The sequence below is a fragment of the Pogona vitticeps genome, chromosome 1 (genome assembly GCF_051106095.1).
Source record: "Pogona vitticeps strain Pit_001003342236 chromosome 1, PviZW2.1, whole genome shotgun sequence".
NCBI lineage: Eukaryota > Metazoa > Chordata > Lepidosauria > Squamata > Agamidae > Pogona > Pogona vitticeps.
In genome coordinates this window covers 216,793,944-216,818,596 of record NC_135783.1, presented here as the reverse complement: position 1 = coordinate 216,818,596, position 24,653 = coordinate 216,793,944, and the positions used below count along the sequence as shown (strand labels likewise).

The following is a 24,653-nucleotide window of genomic DNA, read 5'->3' as shown; positions in this document are numbered from 1 at the left end:
TTAGGTTTAAGCTTCCCTTCAGCTGAGAAGACCCTTTCATCTTGTGTGAAAGCTTGGTAAAGGTACTGAGTTTTCTCTTGTTTATGAAGGATCTTGGAGAAAAGAAGAAGCAACAGTAGTTTCTCCCTCTGTTTTCCAAACCACAGCATAAATGATCCTTTCTTTGAGCCTTCTGTATGAGGTTAATGGAAGGGATGGGTTCTTGTGTTATTGGCACTAAGGTTTGGATGTAGCAAGCAGTAAGAAAAGCAGCTTTCACTGAGGCTTGTAGAAAGGCCAAGACAAAAAAACTAGTTTCTGGAGGTAATAGCTTGCCAGAAATCTAATATATCCATAACATAGAGATCAGGTTTCTAGTTTCTCTTAAATATGATCTAGTTTTGGTAATACGTTGTGAAGCTTTTATGTTGCTGTGGTCATCTCTGGATGGACATCACAAAATAAATTCCACGTTTGATATTAAATAAAGCTTCTAGTGGTGTTTGGACTGCAGCAAAATATTTAAGGTACAGTGTGTATGGCTCCATTCTGTAATATGTAGGGTGGATCTGAGTTAAATAAAATTGATTTAAATCACAGTTTAAATTGTAAAAATCATATTTTTGAAGATTCAAATAAAAATATTTTTAAATATTTAAATCGTTGTTTAAATAATAATTTAAATCAATTTGATTTTAGAAAATGATTGATTTTTATCCACTCTGAAAGTACATTTGGCTGGTCATCTTTTGTATACTTCTTTTTGAATGGCACTGTTTTAGCTGGATAAGCTGGTATTTTGGTAGGACCTGTATTGTATGAAGAAGACCTTTGTTAAGGAACTCTAAATTTTTCAGAGGCTTCATATTGAAGCCTTCTAATGTGTATTGGCCACAAAAGTAACACAGGCATATCTCTGTTCCGGAGGAAATAAAGTGAGATCTCTTTTCCTTCCCTCAATGGATACCTATTTGTCTTCTTTCTTTCAATAAATGTTTACTGGGTAGCAGATGATGACTGAAATCAGCAGTATGTTACAATTAGAGTAGCTCAATTGAATCACTAAGGATTTGGTGGTCAGCTCCTCTGTAAGTTTCATTGAATCAGTGGCCTTACTCTACTCACAGCTTATTACTAGATTCCAACTTAATACTGTATCTGATAAATATATTTGTGTAATGATCAAAATGCGGCTGTAGTTTTGCACGCTAGAGATTATTAATAGCAAAAGATTGCAGAAAGCATCTCTGCCTATGTTGTGGTTTCTATTTAATGCATTTTGGTTTTTATTCTTTATAATGGCCTTGAGGACGAGGAGACCTGGTAGTAGATAGCATTTTATGTAATGAGTCACATTTGCAAAGTGGTGTGTAAGCAAGCATTCAGTGTAAATGAATTTTTGCAGCTCATCACAGCCTCCAGGTAGGGAACTGTGTCTTAAGAGATGACACAGTTTTAATAGAAACCTAATATGTGACCACCCTGCAGCGAGTGTCGGCTATATTTTAATGATTGTTACTTTGAACCTGGCAAAGCTGCCTGAGGAGTCTTATATAGATTTAAATGTATTTTTGCACTGCACATGCCATACTTAAGGCAAGAAGGTATGTTTACTCTATCCCAGAGTTTATTTTTATTTTTTATTTACCTCATTTATATTCTTCATCTGTCCAGAGATCTTAAGGAAGGAAATGTGCATGTTCACAGTATTAATTTTATTCTGTCAACAAACCTGTGAAGTAGATTGGCTGCCAGATAATGACTGGGCCACAGTAACTCTAGTTGATGGGTGACTGGGGAAATTTGCCTCTTGAGCAGCTGTGAGGACAGAATGAGAGAGGCCCTCATATATGCCACACTGAGTGAAGGATAGGGAAAATATTATAGGTCAAGGGTCTTAAAATAAGTATGGTCAACAGCTGTGTTTCTCACCTTGAAAGTGATACATATGTCACATTGCATTGCTGCTTTTAAGCAGGGTGCATAAAATAAATGATTTAATTTTTAAAAAATTAAGTCCAAATTAACTGGATTTTTAAATTTAAATTATATTTTATTTTATTTTAGGAAAATTTTCTGTTTAAGATACATTCTAGCCCAATATATTTTCATCATGAAATACGGATTAGTTTTTAATTATGTAGCACAAGACAGTGTATTTGTACAGTGTTTAAAAACTTTGTAAATGAATTTCATTAATTCATTCATTAGAACACCAATGTAATTTCTTCCAGAGGCTTCTGTAATATTACTTAGGGTAATTTTTCAATCTAGAGGATACCACCCCAGAGGCTGGTTGTGCAGTTCTCAAAATTGAATTTGTACCTGCACAGATACAGTGCCTTTTCTTAACAGGAAAATTTGTTTTAAAATAAACATGTTGGCTGAAATCCATTAGTAAATCATAACTAGAGTAGGCCCATTAAGTCAACTGAACTAATGTAGGTATAGTCTCACTAAACCCCCACAGACTTAACGGACCTACTCTGTTTGCAACTTACCCGTATTTTTCACTCCATAAGACACACCTTTCCATAAGACGCACCAATTTTTTAGGAGAAGAAAACAGGAAACTATAATCTGTTTTCTTCGCTCCATAAGACACACAGACTTTCCACCACCCCCCGTTTTGTGGGGGAAAAGTGCGTCTTATGGTGCAAAAAATACGGTACTTCTGAATTTTAGCCATAGAATAGAGAAAGAGACCTCAGTTCTGTTTGTTCAACTAAGAAGGTTGGTGATTAGAAGATTGCTCAGAGTGAAATAGATCTGGAAACAGAGAAGATGTTAAGAGCTAAGTATGGGGGGGGGGGCAAAGAGTACAAATGGAAGTGGCATTTTTGAGCAGACTACTCCAGAAATCTTGATATCTTTGTGAGTATAAATGGTTATATTGTTAATGAATATTTTTCTCTTTCCAATAAAGAACAGTAGAAATATTGCCCAAATATGAATGATTAACTTGTTAATCTGAAAATAGTTCACTACATAATGATGTTGTAATTATCCATTTCACACGGTAAATAACCAAGCAGTCATTAGTTTTCTGTTATAACTGTAAAACTAACTTGAACAGTTGTTTTTCTGAAAATGAAACCTTTGTCTGGGCTGTAAAGATGAAGGTTATAACAGCCAGCAAAAAATGAGCCTTGGTGCAGAAAACCATGATTTCAATTGAGTTTTACTGACTAGTGATTTCAGTTAAATCCACCCTGCTTTTAAATCTGTCCCTTTTCTCCAAGGGAACGCAGGGTAGCATACATATTTTTGTTTTTGTTTTGCTTTCTTCTGTGAGGCAAATTGAGCTAAGATATACAAAAATTAGTTTGTACAGGGTGCTTAGGGAGGAATGTTCTCTTTTAGAAAACAAAATCTTTAAAACAAGGAATCTGGTGACAGTTTGCTGCCATCCCAATTCCTGCTCTTCCGAGAATAAATTGCAGTGATGTGACAATCCGCCAGGCACCTTTTATAAGGATCACAGTGTCAGTCTTCATCGCTTCCACTCATCTCCATTCTAGGCAGCACAGGAGGTAGCATCATCCTGTGTTCCTGGGAGCAGGCCTTTTTTTAAAAAGTAAAAATTAACAAGGCCCACCATCTCCTTTTACAAGATAAGCAGCAATATTACTCTACCCTTTCTCAAACAGTTACAGTGTGCAACGTTTACATCTTCTAGCCCTTTCCTCTCAGCCTTTCCCATTGCATCATGAAATAACCATCCGGCATGTTACTCCGCCAAGTTACTCCAAGTAGCATTGTTGCCTGTGGCGTACTGTATAACCCCGAAGTTGTGAGAAGAACAATTTAATTTTGTTTTATGAACGGCTGGACAGCTCAGAGGTTTAGGTACAAGGCTATGGTGCCAGAGGTTGAGAGTTCAGTTCTCCACTGTGCCTCCTTGATAGGGGTTGGATTTGATGATCCGTAGGGTCTTTTCCAGCTCTGCAGTTCTAGAATTGTTGTTGTTATTAGAAAATGTGTTTTCTTCCTATATTTTCAGTGTTGCCTTTCCATTGCCCTGGTCTTCCCACCCTGATGTGCCTGCCTAAGCCTTTCAAGTCTTGGTACAGAATTTACAAGTGGGAAGGGGTCTTCCAGCTTTTCACTCACAATATTTACAAGGATGGGTCTGCAGAATAATTTCATGGTGGAAAAAGAAGGAAGAGCCTGGCAAAGGAGGTGGAGGGCAGGGAAAGGGGGAAAAATGTTACTTCCTTTCAGTCTTCCTAATTTATTTCTCACCTGCATATTTCCAGCTAGATGGAAGGTTGTTGTCATCCCTCTACTTAAGCCAGTAAGTGTCTGAAGCTGTCTGCATAGGGGCTGAAAAAGACTGTGTCCCAAGCTCTGATTTGCATGTCAAAATCAAATTGCAGCATTCCCGCTTTTCTGAGATCTCTTCCTTTCTGTGGGTTGTTAAGGCATTTGTGAATGTGGTCTTCTGTCACAGGTATAATTCTTTCTTATTGGTAGGCATAGTTATAATGCAGAGAAACGCACATTTGTCTTCATAAAGTTAAAATGAATGTTGTGTTTGTGCTGAGAGTTTAAAGGGATGACTCTTCTAGAAACTTCTTTGTGTGTGTTTTTAGCCACTTATTCAGACATACCTTAATTTCAATACAGAAATTTGCATGTTCAGCTAAGATCAGAAAAAATCACGATGGCTTGTTTATTCAAAGAGTGATGAGGATAGACCTTTCTAAATGTGAGTTCTCCCCTGGCTGGGTAAAATGCAGTAGTCTTGGTCTTGTGTGAGAGTAGTCCAGTTAAGACTTCATGCATCTTTTCAGTCATAAACCATCTTCTCAGGCATATCAAGTGGGCAAATGACGAATTAAACTACTCAAGGGACTAAATGGGGATTTTGAAGGCAACATATTAGATTTCTCAATAAAACCAGTTACAGTAAATTGTGAATGGGAAAAGCAGTGCAGGTAGGATAAGAATTTCTTGGCTGAAGAACCTTAGATACTAATCTAGATGCAACACAACATGGTTGTTTAGAGCTTCCACCCCCAGAGTCAAAATAAGCACAATAAGATCTGTTCAACTTTCAGGAGCAGAAACAAAAATAGAGTGTTGTAGATTTCAGGATATCACAGTGTGGGTGTGAAAGCAAGAAAAATTGATTCGTTTGTACTGTGCTGGAGGAGAGCTTTGTTCATACCCCGGACTGCCAGAATGATGAATAAATCCTAGATCAAACCAAGCCTGAAATATCTTGGAAGGAAAAATATTGAAACTGAAACTGTCCTACTTTGGGAATAACATGAGAAGGTAGGATTCTCCCATAATGCTGGGAAAGGTGAAAGGCAGCAGGAAGAGAGGAAGACCAAAGTACAAGATAGACTGGCTCCCTAAAAAACTACAGGCTTGAACCTGCAAGAGCAGAGGTGTTGAAAATAGGATATTTCATCCATATTTCAATCCTCGTTCATAGGGTTGCTATAAGTTGGAGGTGACCTGACAGCACATAACAGCAACAAAATAGTCAATAGGATGGACTGTCATTGAAATATCAAATAAATAGGATGGGTAAAATGTTGTCTTCGAATGTGGTTCTTGCAAAATAGAAATTGCCAGCAATTTTCAGGACTTGAGTGTAAATATATGACAGGTTTATAGCCTTCTTTTGTAGATGAATTTATGTCACAGTGATGGAGCGTAAGTGTTGGCCTGTCAGGTTGCAGGCTGCAGATGAGAATGGATGACTAGATTGTAAAGTAAAAAGTGCATTTAGGGAGAAGTTAGCTTTGCAGCCCTTAATGACATGATTGGGATCAGTTTTTAAAAGGAGCTTGAGCTGAGTAAGTGACAGCCAGTAGTGTTGACATCCACCCCCAGATGAGTGTCTGCTGCCAATTAGACATGAAGGCAAAAGGTCTGTTCACTCCTGTGAACAATATTTGGGGGAACAGGAGAGAGAGAGAGAGAGAGAGAGAGAGAGAGAAAGAAAAGATGAATTCAAAGTAGAGTTTTGGAGATGTGTGTTTTTAAACTGCAGCTCCCAGTGCTATTTCCTGGCCATGTTCCTTTAGGAGATCTAGTCGAAAAACCCAAACTGTACATTTCTAGATTAAACACTGTGTTACTCACTGTTTTTTGTGGGAATGCTGCCAAAATAAAAGGCTTTTAGTAACGCCATTTTGGCAGAATCCCCAAATCCTGGTTCCTATCTTGATTATAATATGCTTGTGGCCCAAATTAGGCTATGATGTGGCTTTTTTCCTGTATTCTGGCTGCTGTATGAACTGGCAGGTAAACCTGAACCTTGGTGGCTGGGCCCTTGTTCGTTCATTCTATGTAGTGTATCCAGCACTTCGTGTTTGCTTCAGAATGCTTGCAGGTGCCCTTTGTTCCTCTGTGCAACCTTTGCATTAGCAGTAGTGCTGGATAATAAATTGGAACCCTAGTCTTTAGATTTTGTAGCTGGTTTGGGCGATGCATTTTCTCCTTCTAATAAAATCAATAAATGTCCGTGTCTACTTCCTGTAGAATGCACTTTGAATCATTTTCAGACGTTTTCTTTTTAGCATACACTGGCTTTTACACATTCATCTCTCTATTCTTACATTCCTCGTAGCATTCAACACCCGATGTACCCTGGTTCCTTCCAAATAAGACCTACCCTGAAAATAAGCCCTACTAGGATTTTTCAGGATGCTCGTAATAGAAGCCCTACCCCCAAAATAAGCCCCAGTTAAGTGAAACCCCACCCTCTACCATTGTGCAGCAACCAGAAGATGACATGACTGTATTTGAATAAATGTAGATTGTTGTACATGGAAAAAAAAAACATCCTGTGAGAATAAGCCCTAGTGCATTTTTGGAGCAAAAATTAATATAAGACCCCCTCTTATTTTTCAGGAAAACACAGTACTTTCCTGAAGCAAAGTACATCAGGTTTTGGAAAGGACTTTAAAGGTGTCATTAGTAGAGGATTCAATGGGAATTTGGAATTACGTACATGGAAGTCTAATGTTTTCTTTTATTTGCACTGCCATTTAGGATTCTGGTCATGTGATGGTCATTTTAGGTTTAATTGAAAAGAATATGAAGCCCTTCAAGTTATGATACCCTTACCTGAGCCTTCTGTTTTCAGATCCCCCCCCCATCATACTGTGTTGAATCTGATAAGCTTTCATGACATAGAATTCCAGCTCATGTTTGCTAACTGCTCTGGGCAGATTACCTCCAAAGGCTAGTTTATAATATCTTTTGTTGTTGCCAACAATCCAAACTGAGCAAGTGTGCATTTTGTATGGATTTTATAGTGGTGATTCGAATGTGTGTGGTCTTGCCTAAAAATAATTCTTGTTTTCATTTCAGCAAGGGAAACCCTATGTCTTTGATAGAGTGTTACCTCCCAATACAACCCAGGAACAAGTCTATAATGCTTGCGCCAAGCAGATTGTTAAAGGTAAGCAATGGTCAGTTAATCTTCCTCATTGTGCCAAGGGGTTGGGTGTTGGCGGGCACAAATGGAGGAAAAAGTACAAACGGGAGACTCTTGAGTCTCAAGATATATGTATAAAAATATTGTGACAATGCGGACTTTATTCCTATTTAAAAAGCTCAGACTTAACACATTTTGGTTTGGTGCCATCTTCAGGGGCAAGCGTTTAGAACTTTAGCATCTCATTTGGTTTATACCAGCTCCAAGTGCACAGATCCATAAGTCTCTCCTTTCTCTGTGCTATAGTAAAAATGGAGAAGGAAGAAGTGCGTCTTGTTTTGTTCCACAGAGGATGGAACTGCGCACTGCCTACATTGCAGGGGGAAGGTCTCAGATTTAGTATTCTGGTATGTCCAGTTGAGTGGACCAGGCTTCGTCAATAAACTCCATAAAGATAGAATCCTCTCTGCTTTGAGGTGGCTGCAAAAGGCATCACCTTTGCAAACAGAGGGCTTTCTGAAAGAAGTTCTCCTGGTGCTGCATCTGGTATTTATATTTTGATTAGAGATACTTCTCTCTTCAAACCATCTTTCTGAACAGAAACATGGATGTTTTTGTAGGGGCTTTTTGACTTTGGTGCGTGACAAATAATGAGATTATCTCTGATGAGATGAACTTTTGACAGGACTGTGCTGGGAGAACACAGAACAATCTTCAGTCCTCTAGGCCTGGTGTTCCCGGTCTTCCTATTTGTCAGCATCGCTCATCTTTGAACATGTTAATCTGGCTCAGGTGTTGCCTTTGTCTTGGGTTTAGATTTCCAGCTGCTGGGACTGCTGTTAACCTTATTTGTAAAACTTCTAGAAATCATGTGATCTTGATTTAAAATTTTTAAATAAATAAATTATGTATGTCTTCACATATTCTCATTGGCAACCCAGTCCTCAGGATTTATCCATGCAACAACATCTTGGGACTGGGGAGATCTTTTTCAAAAATGGGTTTACTGTGGACATTGTTGTTTTAGTTCAATAATCATTCTACCCTTTGGTTATGGGTGCCTATAGCATTGTTATGTTGACTTGTGGTTTTTAAATTTGGGAAATTCACTAACAGAAAAGTACAGCAACAGTATTTGGTTTCTCACCCCGCCTTGCTTAAATGTTGTAGGGATAGTTTGGTGTGTGTGTGCGTGCGTGCGTGCGTGCATGCGCGCGTGCACACACACACGTGTATACATCTTAGAAGTATATCTTTCTTTGCAATATGTTAATGCTAGTTTTTGAAGCCTCAATATCAATCTTCTACAAACTGCCTCCCCTCCCATTATTTCATGACATATTCTAGCTGCTTGCTGTTAGGAGGATAAAAGCTTTAGTCCATTTTCTGAGCAGGGAAATGGTTGCCATATCAGCTGAATCTTGCTGACTGGAAAGAATTATGCTCTGTGTTTATTAGACAGTGCTGTCAGAATGGATGGAAATAAGAAATGACCAAGAAATGCAGACTGGTGGGCATTTTGTGTTTTACTGTAGCTATTTTTTACAAGAGACATCTAGAATCTCAGATAAAGGCAAAATGATATTTTAATGATTTCTTTGGAACAATTGCCTACTGGACTGTTTTCAATCCACTCTGAATAATTTCTTCACTACTCTGTTTATTTGTATGCATGACACCACTGAACAATGAACTGCAGATATTTTAAAGTAGAATACAGAGATGAGGGTGGATCGGAATAAATATAGTAAACCTGATACAATTTTTTCCCTAGTTAGACTGTAGTATGGCAAAGGCACCTAGGGTGAATTTGTATTTTTTTGTGATGACAGCTGTGTGTTTAATGCTTGATAGAATAATACAAGTGAGAAAAAGCAGAGTGTGTTCCTGCCCTGAGGAAGCATGCAGACTGCTTGCTAATAATACCAAATGCTCACATTATTTATGTTTAATTGTTCTGTTAAAGATGTGTATACATAGACAGCACATTGTTTATGTATGCAGGGCTGAGCGGGGAGACTCATCCTCCTTCCCTCCCCATTACTGGACTGGCTAGGTGAGGAGAGAGATGGGGCTGTTGCAGCTGGGCTACTGCCATGATTGGGGCATAGAAAATGACGCCAGCCAATGCGCACCGTGTGGTAAGTGGGCCGGCAGGTTCTGGTGGCGGGACGTAATTGGGCCTGCCACCTGTGCCAGCAGGCTTTGTACAGTGGGGTCTTGACTTAAGAACAGCTCGAGTTAAGAACATTTTGACTTAAGAACCACTCTCATAGGAAAATATTGACTTGACTTACATACTTAGATTTGAGTTAAGAACTGAAAAAAACCCACGTGGGAGGCAGGGAAAGTGCAAAATTTGAACTTTAGTTAATTGTTGGCCAGTGAAAAGGGTGCCTGTCTGCTTCCTCACTCCTCCCAGCGTTTAGAGAGTGGATTGGGAGACAGTCTTCAGACTGCCTGGTCCTGTACTGCCTGGACTGTCTTTTCCCTGCCTTCCCTGAACCTTTCTTGACCTAAGAAAAAAAGAAACAAAATATCCCCCTCTAGTGGTCGAAGGCGGAATAGCAGCTTCCCATTAGTTTCTATGGACGGAAAAGAGCAGATACGGATCAAATGGTTCTCAATACATTCCTATGGGAAATGCAGATTTGACCTGAGAACTTTTTGACTTGAGAACCGCCTTCCAATACGGATTAAGTTCTCAAGTCAAGACCCCACTGTATTCATCTGTGAATATGAATCCCCTATCTCTAGTGTCTATCTGTCATGTGGCACCCCAAGAATTGAGAATTGAGGGATTTATAGTCCAATAAAATAAAGTAAAGTCAAATAAAATAAATCTGAAAATCCCATGCCTTTTTTTCTAGTTAGACTGTAGTATGGTATGTAGTATGGTCAAGGACAAGGATAGAATAGGTGAGGTAGGTGTAGTTCTAACTCATTTGAACATTGTCTCACTTAGCAAGTGTACAAAACTAACCAAATACCATGGTGCCTCGCTTAACGAGGAAATCACTTGACGATTAGTTTTTTGCGATCGCAAAAGCAATCGCAAAACGGTGATTTAAATGGGAAAAATCTGCTTCATGATGATCGGTTCCCTGCCTCGGGAACCGATTTTCGCATTATGACGATCTAAAAACAGCTGATTGTTGGGTTTCAAAATGGCCACCGGGTGTACAAAATGGCCCCCGCTGTTTTCTAGGACGGATTCCTCGCTTTACAGGCACCGAAAATCCCCACCCTATGGAGGATCTTCGCTGGATGGTGAGTTTTCAGCCCATTGGAACGCATTGAAGGGTTTTCAATGCTTTTCAGTGGGCTTTTTTATTTCGCTTATTGAGGATTTTGTTCTACAGTGATTTCGCTGGAATGGATTATCCTCGTTAAGCAAGGCACCACTGTATACAAAACACTTCTATGCTCAGAAACAAACCCCAATGCAACATTTTTTTTCTGTTTGCAAAGTGCAGCACAGTTTTCATGCAGGATATTTCTTTTTCTCTCCAGTCAATGACTGGACATAATAGCAAGCAAGCAAGCAAAGAAACAAAGAAACAAGCAAAAGCTTGTTGGCAGCATGAGGAATCTCTGCAGGCTGCATTCAACCCGTTGGCCAGAGTTTCCTTGCCATAGACTCTATGGCACAGAGTGACAAACTTATAATTGTTCAGCAAATCTAGAGCAGGAATCTGTGATCATTGTCCTCAGAAACAGGAGCAATTTTCTAGGCAGCCAGGAAGCTTCAGGCATTTGATCAACTTCTTCCTGTGAACCTATGCAAATACCCGTTTTCACTGGCTTTCATCTTAGTTTCCTGTCAAAAGAGTTACAGCAGTCTCTAGCCATGAGACTGTGGAGATTTGCTGACAGGCAGAGTGGCTCTATTGCGGCTAGGTTATTGTGAGCTTCCATATGGCCAATTTTCAGGAGAAAAGTGGGTTATCAATCTAATATATAAAGTAAGGTTTGACTCCATTCAGGAAAAGAATAGGGAATCTTGTTGCAAAGTATTTAAAAGTTAATACTGACTTGAGCTGGAACAAAATAACCAAGTATCCATCAGCCGTTTTGCTGATACTCTGTTGGTATTTCATTTATAGTGCTTTCTGCCTATAGTTCTTTTCCTACCACCTATGTTCTGTTTTTTTTTCCAGCAGTTGTTAGTAACTGTTCTTCATTTACCAATGCAGGTGTGTGATGCCCTTCTTTAATTGGGTAGTCACATCTAAATATGTTAGTACTTTAGGTGCCCTTTTCTTGAAAGTCTGTTGTTTTTTGTGTATGCTGGCATTAAGTTAGAATCATGAGTGCTTCTTTTTCCCTCTGATGTAATAGAAATAGCCAGTAATATAATTCTAAGCATTTTTACTCAGAATTGAGTGAATTGACTTCAAGAAAATGTACTCAAAAGGTGGATAAAATCAATTATTTTTCAAAATCAGATTGATTTAAATCATCAAAAACATTAATTTTTTAAAAAAATGTAAGTCATGATTTAAATCAAATTCACTCTGCCCACTCACAAATGTGCTTGTAAATCGACTAGGAAAAAAAGTGAGGAGGGGAGGAAGTGGCAGTCATCTGTAACTCTAAAAGATTGGCTGCCCTTCTAACTGTTAGTCCAGTAACCAGTCTTGTTTTTGTTTCTCAGAAAGGCTTTCCCTTGAGGTTTTTTGAAGCAATCCTTTACTCAAGCATGTTCTTCTTAGCTAAACCCATTTTTGAATTCTGCCCAGGGATTACTCTAAGCAAGCTTGTGTGAAGGACAAAAAAAGCAACAACTACTGGCAGTAACTACTATTACTAGGGGAGCAAGAATTTAATCCTCATGATAGAAAATTTTTAAATACTGTGAATGACAGCTAAGTAGAGAGGATGATATAATGGGAGATATTTCCTGAGACTACTTGCAGGTGCCCCTCCTTGGTTCACCAAAGGCAGAAATTCAAAAACAGGATTAGAGCATAGGAAAAGATTGTACTGGTACATCCACGTATATTTCATAAATGATTGCCGTGTGTGTGTGTGTGTGTGTGTGTGTGCGTGCGTGTGCGTGTGCGTGTGTGTGTGTGTGCGTGTGTGCGTGCGCGCGCGCGCTTTAGCCAGGGTGGTTAACATAATTGATTAGTTCTTCAAAACTTGAGGGCCACCTCGTTTGGATGTGGGTAGCTGATGAAGCTTTATGTACAGGAAGAGTTGAAAGCCAGCAAAAAAATTTAGAGCCTAAAAGAGGGACAAGTAAATTGGCCAATAATTCTAAGTGTTAAGAACCAATGTAAATGAACTGGGTGAATGGTCCAGTTAAGTATGGACCAAATCCAGGACATTCCCTTGCCATACAGCTGCTTTTTCACAAAATCAGCTTGTTGATATAGGAGCAAGGCAGAAAGTTGAAACAGGAAGGATGTGGTATTCTTCCACGAGGAGAAGCAAAACACCCACAAACCAGATTAGCAGAAAGAATGGCATATGGGGGTGTATTGCTGTTGCACAAACAGTATTGGGACAGATAACTGAGCTTATGTTAAAAGATCTGTGTAATTGTGACTCTGTTAGTGTAGAAAATTCATAAATGTGGGAGGAGTAAGGGCATGTGGAAGGAAACACATAAACGTTAGAGACTAGACTGCTCTGTGCATTATAAATTGGGGACTGGGTTTAATATTGATCCTTCCCATGTGACATTTGCAGTCCTGTGTTAATGTGACATGGAGTGGAAGTGGGATTATCCCAATTTTTCCATAGTGTGAGAATCCGCCTACTGTAAACATAAAGATGTGGCTTTGTCAGAATCATCAGTTCATGATACTGAAAACATGTGCCTTCAGTTGATTTTGGCATGCTCCAGTCAGCACCATTCCCCTGGACAGCTCCATGCATAGAAGAGAGCTGGCTTGAAATGAAATAAATCAGTATTTCATTGCACGTTAAAAGTTTTTCAATTAAGTGCCTATAGCCGTTTGCTTTGTGTAAGAGACGGAATGAGGAACATTACTGGCTAAATCAAAATATGATTAGCAAAAGTGTACATTAAAATCACTGCCTTAAATCACATTGTGATTAAGTTCTCAGAAATTAAAATGCACAGCAATATAGCATAAAGCCTTCTGTTATGCTTCTATAAGGAAAATAAAGGTGTAACTTGAGATATGGTTGTGTTTGTTACATGTAAGTAATGCTTAAAAGGGAGGCAGTGACCAAAATCCTATTGCTTAGTTTAACTTTAGTAAGTCACACAAGAGTTGGCCCACTGAATCAATAGGAATTTGGTTAGTCAGCTGTTCTGTAATTTCCATTGATTCAGATGGGTCTGTTTCCAAGTGCAACTTTCATTAACATAGTATCACTTAGAATAGACCCATTTAGTTCAATGGGATTTATGGAGGAGTTGGTTCATCAAATCCTCATTGATTTAATTGGCTTATTTTAGTGCAATTTACTGTGTAAAATAACAGAATTTTGACTGTTGGATATTTAGAATTTAGACAGCAAGACAACTTTGCCACTACTTGTTCTGTCAGTTTCATAGACTGTAGCATGGTGTAAACTTGCTGGTCTCTAAGGGCTCCCTCTGCCTTTAAAACCAGAAAATCTGCTTGGAAGACAACAAATTTACAACTATAATCTCTTTGTTATCCACTTTGAAATAGTGGTTGAACCAAAATTTACTTGGCTGCAAATAACATTCTTCACCAATTTTGCAAGGAATGTTATTTTATAAACACAGAAAACAAGATTTACTCAGAATAATTTTCTATTTTAAAAGAGATAAATTGTTACCATCAAAATGAAGCTTGTGTTATTATAGTTGACTATCTTAAATTTTCTTCCCTTCTTATAAATTGCTTTTATTAAGATCTAACTTCTTAATTGTTGCAAGATTTAATGCTTGGAAAGAATTTTTGTTACTAAGGAATATTGTTATAATCTCCATATGTAGGAAATTCACAGAATATATAGAAGTGTCAAAGTTGATAGGCATTCAGCCACCTGAGTTCCTTGTTCAAAGGAATGATTATATGATTATTTTAAAATCACTTCAGGGAATAATAACATCTTTTTTGTGCATTTATTTATTTTCCTAATTATTGCTGATTAGAACTGTCTTGATTATGTGAGCAGATTATGCTGCTTGTTGGGAAAACACAATTTAGTAGATACTGTATACAAGTCCTGTCATTTTCATTGCTTCTGGAATTAATAATTTTGTACACAAATAGAGAAGAGGCACCTAGATTTTCAGTACTGTTCAGAGGGACTTAGTGGTTGGCCTACTTTAGAGTGCACAAAACTTTGATGAAGCTTATTTTAGGGAATGGAATTATAGGACTGCAGTTGTGCCTGAGAAAGTAGAACGAGTTATTTTCACTAAATATAATGTGAGAATGTCTTCAATATGGTCTTGTCACAATTATAGTATTAAAACTTTTGATTTTTGTAATGTTTTTGATTTAGATATGTAAAATATTTTAAACTAATATAAAAGTTACTTTCCAAAATTTGGGGAAAATTCATAATGGTGTTCAGTTGGGGCATATGTGTATAGATATAGAAACACTCTCCATGTTCAATGAGTTTTACTCATTCTTCAAAAGAAATATGAACTGAAAGTAACTTTTTTCTTCCAGATTACCCATTTTTGCCATCTGATCTACAGCATAGAATATTTTGGAGACTTGAGCTATGAAGCAAAGTCATCTGTATTTATAATAATGGAGAAGTTAAGAGTTTGCTCTTATTTATGGCCATCTAAACTAACGGTGTGCTGAAGGTTTGCCACTATTATTGTGGGGCTGCTTCTCCACTCCTGAGAATGTTTTCTCTTTCTCTTTTTGGTGGCTTTCCTAGGAATGGGAGAAACATCAATTTTTTTAATGTAAGAGTAGGCTTACTAACCTTACCTTATGGATGTCCGGGTTAAGGGTTTTCTTTTGTGGTTTTTTTCTCCCCTAAGAATTTTACTAGCTGCTCTTTTATTGGACTTTGTTTTGTAATTTAGGAATTTTTCTTCCTGTGCAAGATCAGAAAAAATATTGGCTGCATTCCTTTAGAATAGAATAATAGAATGACACTTTATTGTGTTTGCATATGCATCACTCATTCAGCTAAAACTCCATGTAAACTCCTTACAAAATTCCAGCGTAATACAACGCTGACAAAATAGTCCTCCACAGTGTTTTTTAAGCGTGGTTGGAAGAGCTCTGGTTTGCACTGCAGTAGCTGTTGCTCAGAGAAAACTAGTCTCCCTTTTGGTCCCCTCCACACTGAACTCCCAATCCAAATCTGGTCTTTTGTTCATGGCCATTTAGGTGGACACAACTGCATTGATTCCTGCGGCAGGTGTTTCCCCATAGTGCAGCTTCAGCGTGAGGAACTCTGAGATTTGAATTGGCGTGGTTGAGCCTGGGGAGGAGGAAAGGTCGAACCTTTCCTGTCAAACTGTGGTTGAGATTGTTGTATTGTTCCAGGTAGGGAAAAAGTCATATTATGACTGGGCCCACAGAGTGTTTGATCCTTCCCAAGCACTGCAGTCCCATCCAAATTGAGGCACCCCCCGGTTTACTATTAATTTAAACACCCACTCCCAACACCACATTTGGACCTGGGGAATATAGCTAGTTCATTTTCTTGATTGTGCACAGAAAGAACTGTGGCAGAGTACCTTGCTGGCTATGAAGAGTGTGCAGTGTGGCCTTGAAACATTTTTTTGCTTTACCTTTTTTAAACAACAACCTTTATCATCTAATCCAAAGAAGTCGAGCCGTTCTGCATGCATGGGAGAGTCTTTTCTGACTTTCCAAATTTTGTGTGCTCTGTCTTTTCTCACATGTGCACTTACATGTGAGCAGTTGAAAAGAGCTGAGCCCAGTTCTGATCTAGGCTTTTGTGCTGCTATGTTTAAGATGGAAATAGCCAAACTGCTGTGACTGAGCTTCTGGCATACTGTTTTCCATTGACCAAGAAGACAAAGGCGTATAATGCCAACCTAGGTGGGGCAGAAATAAAACGCCAACATTAGAATGGGTGTTTATTCCTTTTATTTGAAATTTAGGATAGTTCATAGCATGTACACTTGAAAAAAAATTCTTTATGCTCGAAAATGAGTAACTGGACACTAGCCAGTATCTATCTATTCAGGAAAGCTGTAGGAAGCAATAAAGGACATTATTGTCTAAATTAGATCTGTCTTTCAAAAAAAAAAAAAAAAGGATTTCTCTGTATTATCCCAGCAGCATGTAACATCTGTATATCTTCTACTGGATACTTTCATCTAATTTTCCACTTCCTTCTTTTTTAATGACTAAATGATGACTAATGCATACAGTGATGATTTTCGTGTTCTACAAAAATGTCAAATTCCCTTTCTTTTTCTTCCATCTCCCCACCCACCCACCCCCTTTTGCCATTTAGATGTCCTTGAGGGCTACAATGGTACAATTTTTGCTTATGGTCAAACCTCTTCAGGAAAAACACATACCATGGAGGTAAGAGTGGTTCTTAAAATATCAATTTATTCACAATAACAGTATCTGGAAATAAGTGAAACATATTTTAACCATGAAGTAGAATATAAAATAACATTCATCTGAAATCCAGTGGTAAATTCCAACTAAAATAAGTCCATTGAATTAGTGGGGGTTGGGTGATTCAATACTTATGCAGGTTCCATTGATTCAATGGGCCTACTCTAGTCGTGACTCAGTACTGGATTTCAGTCACTGAAAGCTGTGGCATGCATTTAAAACATACTGGAAGGGTTGTGTTGCAGTCTATTACTAGTATGTATTGTTTTGCTTAGTTTGATTTGCGTGTTCTTTTATCAAAGAAGAAGCAGCTGCAGTAAGACATGGAGAAACTTAGCAGGCATTATCAAAGATCAGTAATTACAGTCACCCATACTGAATAGAAATTTCATTCTGGCAATAGCCAGGGCAAATTTCAGCTAGTGGCTAATGCATCACTTGTTTAGCAGACTCAAGAGATGCAAAGCGTGGCCTTATATATGTTCTTGTGCTGCTGATCTCAGAAGTGTCCTAAAGCTGGAAGGACAGGGCTGGTAGAGATACACAAGTATGCAATTTCGTTCTTGCAGAAATGCAGTTCCAAGCACAAAAAATAATGCATTTGGTCTTTGTTTCCATGAAGTAAGAAACTTCTGTTTTGTGACCAGTCTACAGAAGTGCAGCTGTCAGGCAGTATAGAAGTGTAGAGAGCAATGCAGAGATTTCACTGAACCTGGTCAGGTAGCAGAATTCTAGTTGGCTGGCAAGCATAGAGATAATCTGTAGACCCTATAACTTTTCTCAGTCTTCTTATTGTGGAAGCCCTGAAATGCTTTGGATGAAGCCCAGAAAAAAGGGGTTCAGAATTCCCAGATTTACACATCGATTGGCAAATAGGCCATTGTCTTGGATGAGGATAGAACTGACCCTCTGATAAGCCAACCTTGTGCTATCCTTTCCAGCCAGTATATACTTAAGCTGTAACCATATGAGCAAGCAGACACTGCAGTTTAATGTTAACAAAATGACAAGGGATTTAAAAAACAGAGTGGTTAAAATGATCACATAAAAAGAGTTCCCTTACAGGATAAACTCCCCTTTGCACAGTGTAAGATGCTCTTGTCCTTATCCTATTCTGTCTAGTTTAAAACAGAGAGGGGAGGTCCCAGCTTCAAATCTGGGCTTTTCAGCTAAGCTCCATTCTCATGAACACAACTTTACTAGCTATTTTGTAGACCATAAGTTGCATAGAAACCTCAGTCTACAAAATGGGAAACACAAACATTAACAAAGGAAAAAGATAGAAAGAATTGTAGATGAAATTTCAATCTGTAATGGGATGATTGAAAGCAGGAAGCCATGTACAGTACTGAAAAACAAACACTTGGATGTACATAAATATTTCTATCTAAATTAGAATTATCTGAATTAGGAAAAATTCAAAGTGCACATATAGGTGTACATGGGCTAACCATAACACTTCTGAGATGCAGCATCAGAAGCATGCACTTGCAAACACACACAACATCAATTCAAAAATGGTCAACATGAAGCACTGCATTTAAAGTAAGATTAAAAGTCATTATATAATTATTCTGATGCATTCATGGGGTGGATGGCCTTGCCTTGGCTAATGGCAGTAAGCCTCATCTGTCACAGAGTTGGTTATTTTTCTTCCAAATGCACACTTGTCAAAATGACTGCCTTCCTACTATACTGATATTTTAGGTCACTTGTATCTCTGAAGTCCTGTAGAAACCTAGCTGCTGTTCATGTGAGAGAGCAGTGGAGAGCTTTGCTTATCCCTTCTTCTGTGCGGGAGGTGGGTGATGTTTCACAAACTCAAACACATAGCTTTGCTCTCACCTCCCTTTCTCTTGTGCTGGAAAAAAACAAGAACAGGGGTAAGCTAATCTATTGGTGTTTGGCATTGTGGCAAAGTCCTGAGGCTGGGACTTACTTAGCCCTGGCTGAGGGTGTGTTTTTCTTCTCTCGTTGGCTTCCCTTACACAGGGAAGGCCAATCCCAGATTCAAACAACTCTGGTTGGGAAATCTATGATATTAGGAGGCCTGGTCATGTCTATGATGCTCTCTGGATCATAATGGTGACACTATTTGGTATTGGCAATGCGTGTGTTAGGGTTAGTAAAGGAGTGTAATGGCTTTTCTGGTGGTATCTGGGGAACTGATAAAGTGCCTTTGCCATCATCCCCAGAATCTGTTAGAAAGAGTGGGTCATAGATGATATTGCTATTCTTTCCCAAATTGGGTTTAGTGAAGATTTTCTTATCCTGAAGGGAACTGAAGACATGCAGACTGCTTTAAAGGTCTAAAAACATTACCACTCTCTTACGTGTCCAGAGTGTCCTTGATCTGTAGGCCACTCACAGCAGTGTCTGCATAATCAAGGCTATCTTGAAGGTGCTCAGATGTTTTAGAGCAAATGCATACAGATGCTATTGGGGAAACAGAGGTTTAGAGTTTTTATAGCTTTGCTGCTTCTCTCTGCCGTTCCATCTGCACCCCTCCCCCATAAGTTAAGCACAAAAATTACTCAAGGAAAACAAATTAAATCTTGGTTACAAGTGAATCAGCCCACAGCCTACATATAATGTATTTGTGTAAATGGGTTGTACAGATGGTTGAAGGCTGCTCTCGTAGGATGTATCACATGCACCTTAGAAAACATGTATTCTCATAAAATGGCTGATTTTCCCAGTAGCTTTTTTTTCTTCCCCCTTTAAAGAAGGAATAAATGCTACCTCTTCTCTAGCTAAATCATTGCTACCTGTTGAGAGAATATGCTTGGGATTGGAGAAGGCAGGCGATCACCTGCTTTTTCTGTGCAGATGGTGCTACAGCACACTAATCCGCCAGCTCAGAATGTAATTAAATCAAAATGTGTGTGGTAGTTGAGCTGAGGGAAGAAAAAAATCTCTTCAAAAGCCAATTTACCTTCAGAATTACAGGGAGAGATTATGATAGGAAAGAGGGTGTTTGCTCCCTATTTTTATATTATTCTTGTTGGAAGGCTTTAAATACAGATCCTTGCCCATACAATTTTTTAAAATCCCTCTTTAATTCCAGCTTTCTCTGGTAATACTATTAAATACATCTTTTTGGGTGGTGGAAATGCCTCTAAAGAAAAGGGATCATGAATGCCTTCATACAGACATTTTCCAGAAAAGAAGATTTCACAAGAATGTCAATTCTAGGACAGGACTTCAGCAGCATTCTCATTGGTCTAGCTAGCTTCCAGTTGTGTGACTGAGGAGTCTTCTGAAGTGGGGAGTGGGACTATTGTTGCAGCAAGAACAGATGAATTTTAAGAACTTCCATGTTTATAGTTTAACAAGTTTAACATTAAAAGTGCCAGAGCTGTTCTTAAAGCACCACATCTAATGGAACACCTCCCTCCTTGGAAATGACTATACTGTATAAGCATTCACAGGAGGGGCCTTGCAATCCATCCTGCAGAGACAAAGGTGCTTGAAATACTTGAAACAACTTCCACAGAAGCTGCCAGTTTTGCTCCAAATTAAATCTTTTTTTTTTTTTTCAAAAATCATCCGTGGGAAATGGAAGCCATTATTTCTTTTTCCAGCTCTATAACTATTAAATTGAAATTGTAGTTGTAATGTTATGATTTTATATATTTTTATACTGTTTTGTTTTATTTTGTAAGCCGCCCCGAGTAGACATGGTCTAGAGGGGCGGGGTAAAAATCAAATAAATAAATAAATAAATAAACTATCCTGGCAAACTCTTGGTGGATGCAATAGGAAGTGACCTCTAAAGAGGAAGAGGGGTAAAAAGATAAGACTCTATTCAAGCCTGTAATTCCAGTCAAAGTTTCTTACAGTGTTATGCTAAAGGTGTGTATCGGGAGGTGGTGAAATGGAACAGTGGTTTCCAAGCTTAGGGCTTCTCAAGTTCTTGGCTGTAACTTCTGGAGGCCCTTAGAAATACCATAGGCTCTTGGTTGTGCTGATTAAGGTTTCTGGGTTTTATAGACCAAATATATTTATAGGGTGTAGGTTAGGGCTGTCTAGTATTAATCTACACTTGAAAGAGAGAGTTACACATATATGTGCTTTCTTAAGTGACCATATTCACACCAACCCTTTTAATAACTAAAAACCATGTTAACATCATTTTAAGCTACTAGATTTATTAGAGGCTTTTTCTCCTGTTAGCTCTCCACACCCACTGAATTCAATGTTAATGTGTTAATTCTAAGACATTTCCAACTTCTGATCTTTATATAGACATGAACTTCATCAGGAATGATTATTAGTACCATTTCTCTCTTTCTCTTTTTCATTTCTGCCTCCCAACTGTTGTAGGAAATTGGTGGATGGAAAAATCTAAGCAGAAATCGTAGATCTAGCAGCTATATATAGTTGGCTAGTTTTTCATGTTTAATTTCCTTCTGAATGGCTTAAATATTTAAGCTGGCTGCCAATCCACCCATTCTGTTGTGCTGTGGAGCAGCGCATGATATCCAGAGCAAGATGTGGCTGAGAACCCTAATTAAAACTGAGCGATTTGGTAGCTTGCTTGTCTGTGACGCAGCACATGATGCTGGGTTTCCAAAAGGTAGAAGAACTGAGGAGGGTTCTCCTTCTCAACACCCTCCTCCCCACATGTACATACACACACATACACAGATGGATTGACTGCACTAATGCTTCTAGACCATTAGGGCATAAGAGGTACAATATACTGTATAGAGACCTCTGAGGCTTCTAGTAGTCTTAGATTCCGGGACTCCCAGAACTCCTCAGAAATAGAGTAGGTTCCTTGCTGTGCTTCTGGGTGTTGCAGTCCAAATACGGACCAGGGATGGGCAGCTTTGGTTAAATCTAGTTTTGGAAGGAAAATACAGACCCTTTTCCCTTTTGGAAAGAGATATGTGGAATGTCGTGTGCCTCTCTGCAAGGGGCATACCAGAATATTGTTTTAATTCATGTTAATTTTATCAGTTAAAATGATAATGATAGTTTTAGGAGTCAGATGTTCTGAAATTTAAGCATTCATAGCAACATGTTAATTTCCCAATTCCTAATTTTTATCTAATTAATTTTCAGACGGAATGTTCCAGGCTCTGATCTTTAGACACACGTTGTTGGGGGGCCGGGGGTGGGGGGTGGGGGAGAGCACACTAAATTGTTCTGTTATTTTTACACAGGAGCTCCAAGTACGCTTTCATTATGCTGCATTTACAAGAGCAAAACAAAGGAGGGGCACTGCTTCATTACGGTTGTGGTGCTGACTAATTTTTTGTTTCCAGAGGAAAAGTGAAAAAGGGCATGCAGCCAGGAAAGATCTTCTTGCCTTTCATCTTCAAAGGCCTCTGAATATTGCAAAGGAAGCTGACCGTGCAAGCTGACAGTCATGCTGGCAAGGCAGCCTTTCTCTGGCACCAGGCCCAGCAAAACAACTCACAGCCTTATCTTCCATTAATGTTCATCTGTGTGGCAGTCTGGTCTAACAGAGACCTTGACTGCATTTTCCCAAAGAGGATTTAGTTCTTCTGTGTCTTTTGAGATATGCAGGTGGGTCTGGCAGAGCTGGATTCATGTCCCCCTCCTTGCCTTGGAGGCTATGATTCGTCTGCTGTCCTTCCATTTCCTACGTGTAAATTGAGTGTAAATTATTTTCCTCATTCCTAGGTTTTGCCACATAAGAAGCATCACTGTTCTGATGCCTAGGATTGTTGTGAAAACTAAATACAGCTAATTTGTTTTTGTTTTTTTGTTTTAATCTCTGTGTCTTTAGGGAAAGTTACATGACCCACAGCTAATGGGTATAATTCCAAGAATCGCACATGACATCTTTGATCACATCTATTCCATGGATGAAAACCTAGAATTTCACATAAAGGTAAATGCAAAACGACAGGTTATATAATGGTCCGATTAAAAAAAGAAGATATATGTGATAGGAAATCTCAGTGACATTCCTTTAAAAAAAAAAAAAAAACGACTTCTCCCTGGCTGTGTACATTTTATGCTGCTTTAGAATACATTTGTCTACCATATTTCAGTCCAACAAAATACATGTCAAGAACAGGTTGGTGCTTTTTACATATAATATCCTTTCTCCAATTTCTGCATTGAATTCTTCAGCAGAAAGTAAAATGAGTTTTCAGGTGCCTGCATTTTTGAACCAAAAGGTTTTAGTGAGAGTGTGTGATAGAGAAGGAATTGTTGCTGTCGAACATGATTTGGTAAAAAGTAGATTTGGGAGTGTTTATAGTTTGGTTTGGGGGAACTGAGACTGCAGAGTTCTACAAAACACTTTTCCTTTGGGAATAGAGACAATCCTATTTTGAACTGGCGCACTTGCAATTTTGCAGTGAAAAGAAAGTTGTTACATGTCACTCTTAATGATATGATCAAGATTTAAGGGCTTAGTACATCTTAACACTGGCTGTATTTAAAAGCTTTAAGAGGCTGTTGGATAATCCCAGGGTGAGCTATTGAGTCAAATGTGGTTCTTATGATGGGATTAGTTTTGTACCAGGCTGATAGTGTTGTCTTCGATTGGCGTAGGTTTGTGTTAAGGCAATTGTTAAAAAAAGAAAATAAGCAGGAAAATGTGTAAGTATTTCAAAGATTAAGAATATTACTTGTCCCTTAGTATTTTCTAAAAGGCTTCCACTTTTTAAATTATTATTATTTCAGTGCTGAAAAGAGAAAATGCTTTATTTAGACTGGCAAGAAAGGTCATAATTCATAGATCCTTGCATGGGATATTGACCTCTGCATGCTGTCACATGTGGAAGCACTCCTGGTGCCCAGTGAACAAAAAATGAATGGTGCCAGCTTTACTGCCAGGGAGGGAAATGGACACTGATTTAAGTCTCGTCTGTCAGATGACTGACTGGTAAATAGTTGCAGAAGCATTTGGATTTGCTTAATTGGCTTTTCAGTGGTCAGTTGAAGGAGTGTATCCAGGTACCCCCTCCCCCCAGGTGACGAAGGTGAGAGTGCCAACTATGAAGTTATGGTTGGGAATTTGAAGTATGTTTTGGTTTGTAGGTTCCTGCCTTCTCCCTCCCCTGGTTAGTATGCTATGGCAACAATAGTAAAAACCCTATTTGTGTTTGTGTGAGCTTTTTGTAACCTGCTGTGGTTAATTACAGTTACTTGACATGCTGCTGGGATCTGTCTTGTTTTGTGCCTTGTCTGAGTGTGCACCCAAGACACACTTCGGCACCTTGTCAATATGCTGCTATTATTCATGACAAATGGCAGTAGGATTTTGGCCAGGAATGTTATAGCTAACCATGCTTAGCTTTAATTTCCATATGTCAGTCCAGGACTAGAGGCTCGTTAGGACAGTTCTGAGCAGCATTCCCTGACTCTGCTCCCTCCCCCCTGCACTGGGTTCCGTCATAGCTGGCACCAAAAGGGCTGGAAAGGATCTCTGTGGGTGCACAGAGGAGGAAGAGCTCTGCACGGAGAGGGATGGAGTTGCATGTGCTCAGACAGCTATGCACTTTGAAGGAACCTTGGTTCTGAGTATAGTTTGCCAGTCTACTAGCAGACCATCAGGTCCAAACTACAGATTCTTGTGGAAGCAGCTGCTTGTAGCCTCATTGCTTTTTGCAAAGATCTTCTTGACACCCCTGCTTTATAAGTAATTAGTTTTGTCAGCATGCTAGGTGCTCTGTAGTGTTTCTTAAAAAGTGATCCCACATGAGGATTTTAGTAGTAAAAGAGTTTGCCATAGTAACTAGTATCATAGACTAGTG

At 38.8% G+C, this 24,653-nt stretch overlaps 1 protein-coding gene across 4 annotated transcripts in view; it reads left to right on the top strand.

Annotated features, from left to right (window-relative positions):
- KIF5C (kinesin family member 5C) overlaps positions 1 to 24,653 on the top strand; it is a 91,818-nt gene that overhangs the window by 12,786 nt on the left and 54,379 nt on the right. For all 4 annotated transcript variants that reach the window (XM_020785676.3, XM_020785678.3, XM_078376750.1 and 1 more), the window contains exons 2-4: positions 7,315 to 7,405; positions 16,799 to 16,872; positions 22,673 to 22,777. In XM_020785676.3, coding sequence (XP_020641335.1) covers positions 7,315 to 7,405; positions 16,799 to 16,872; positions 22,673 to 22,777 — 270 coding nt within the window. The remainder of the gene's footprint in view (positions 1 to 7,314; positions 7,406 to 16,798; positions 16,873 to 22,672; positions 22,778 to 24,653) is intronic.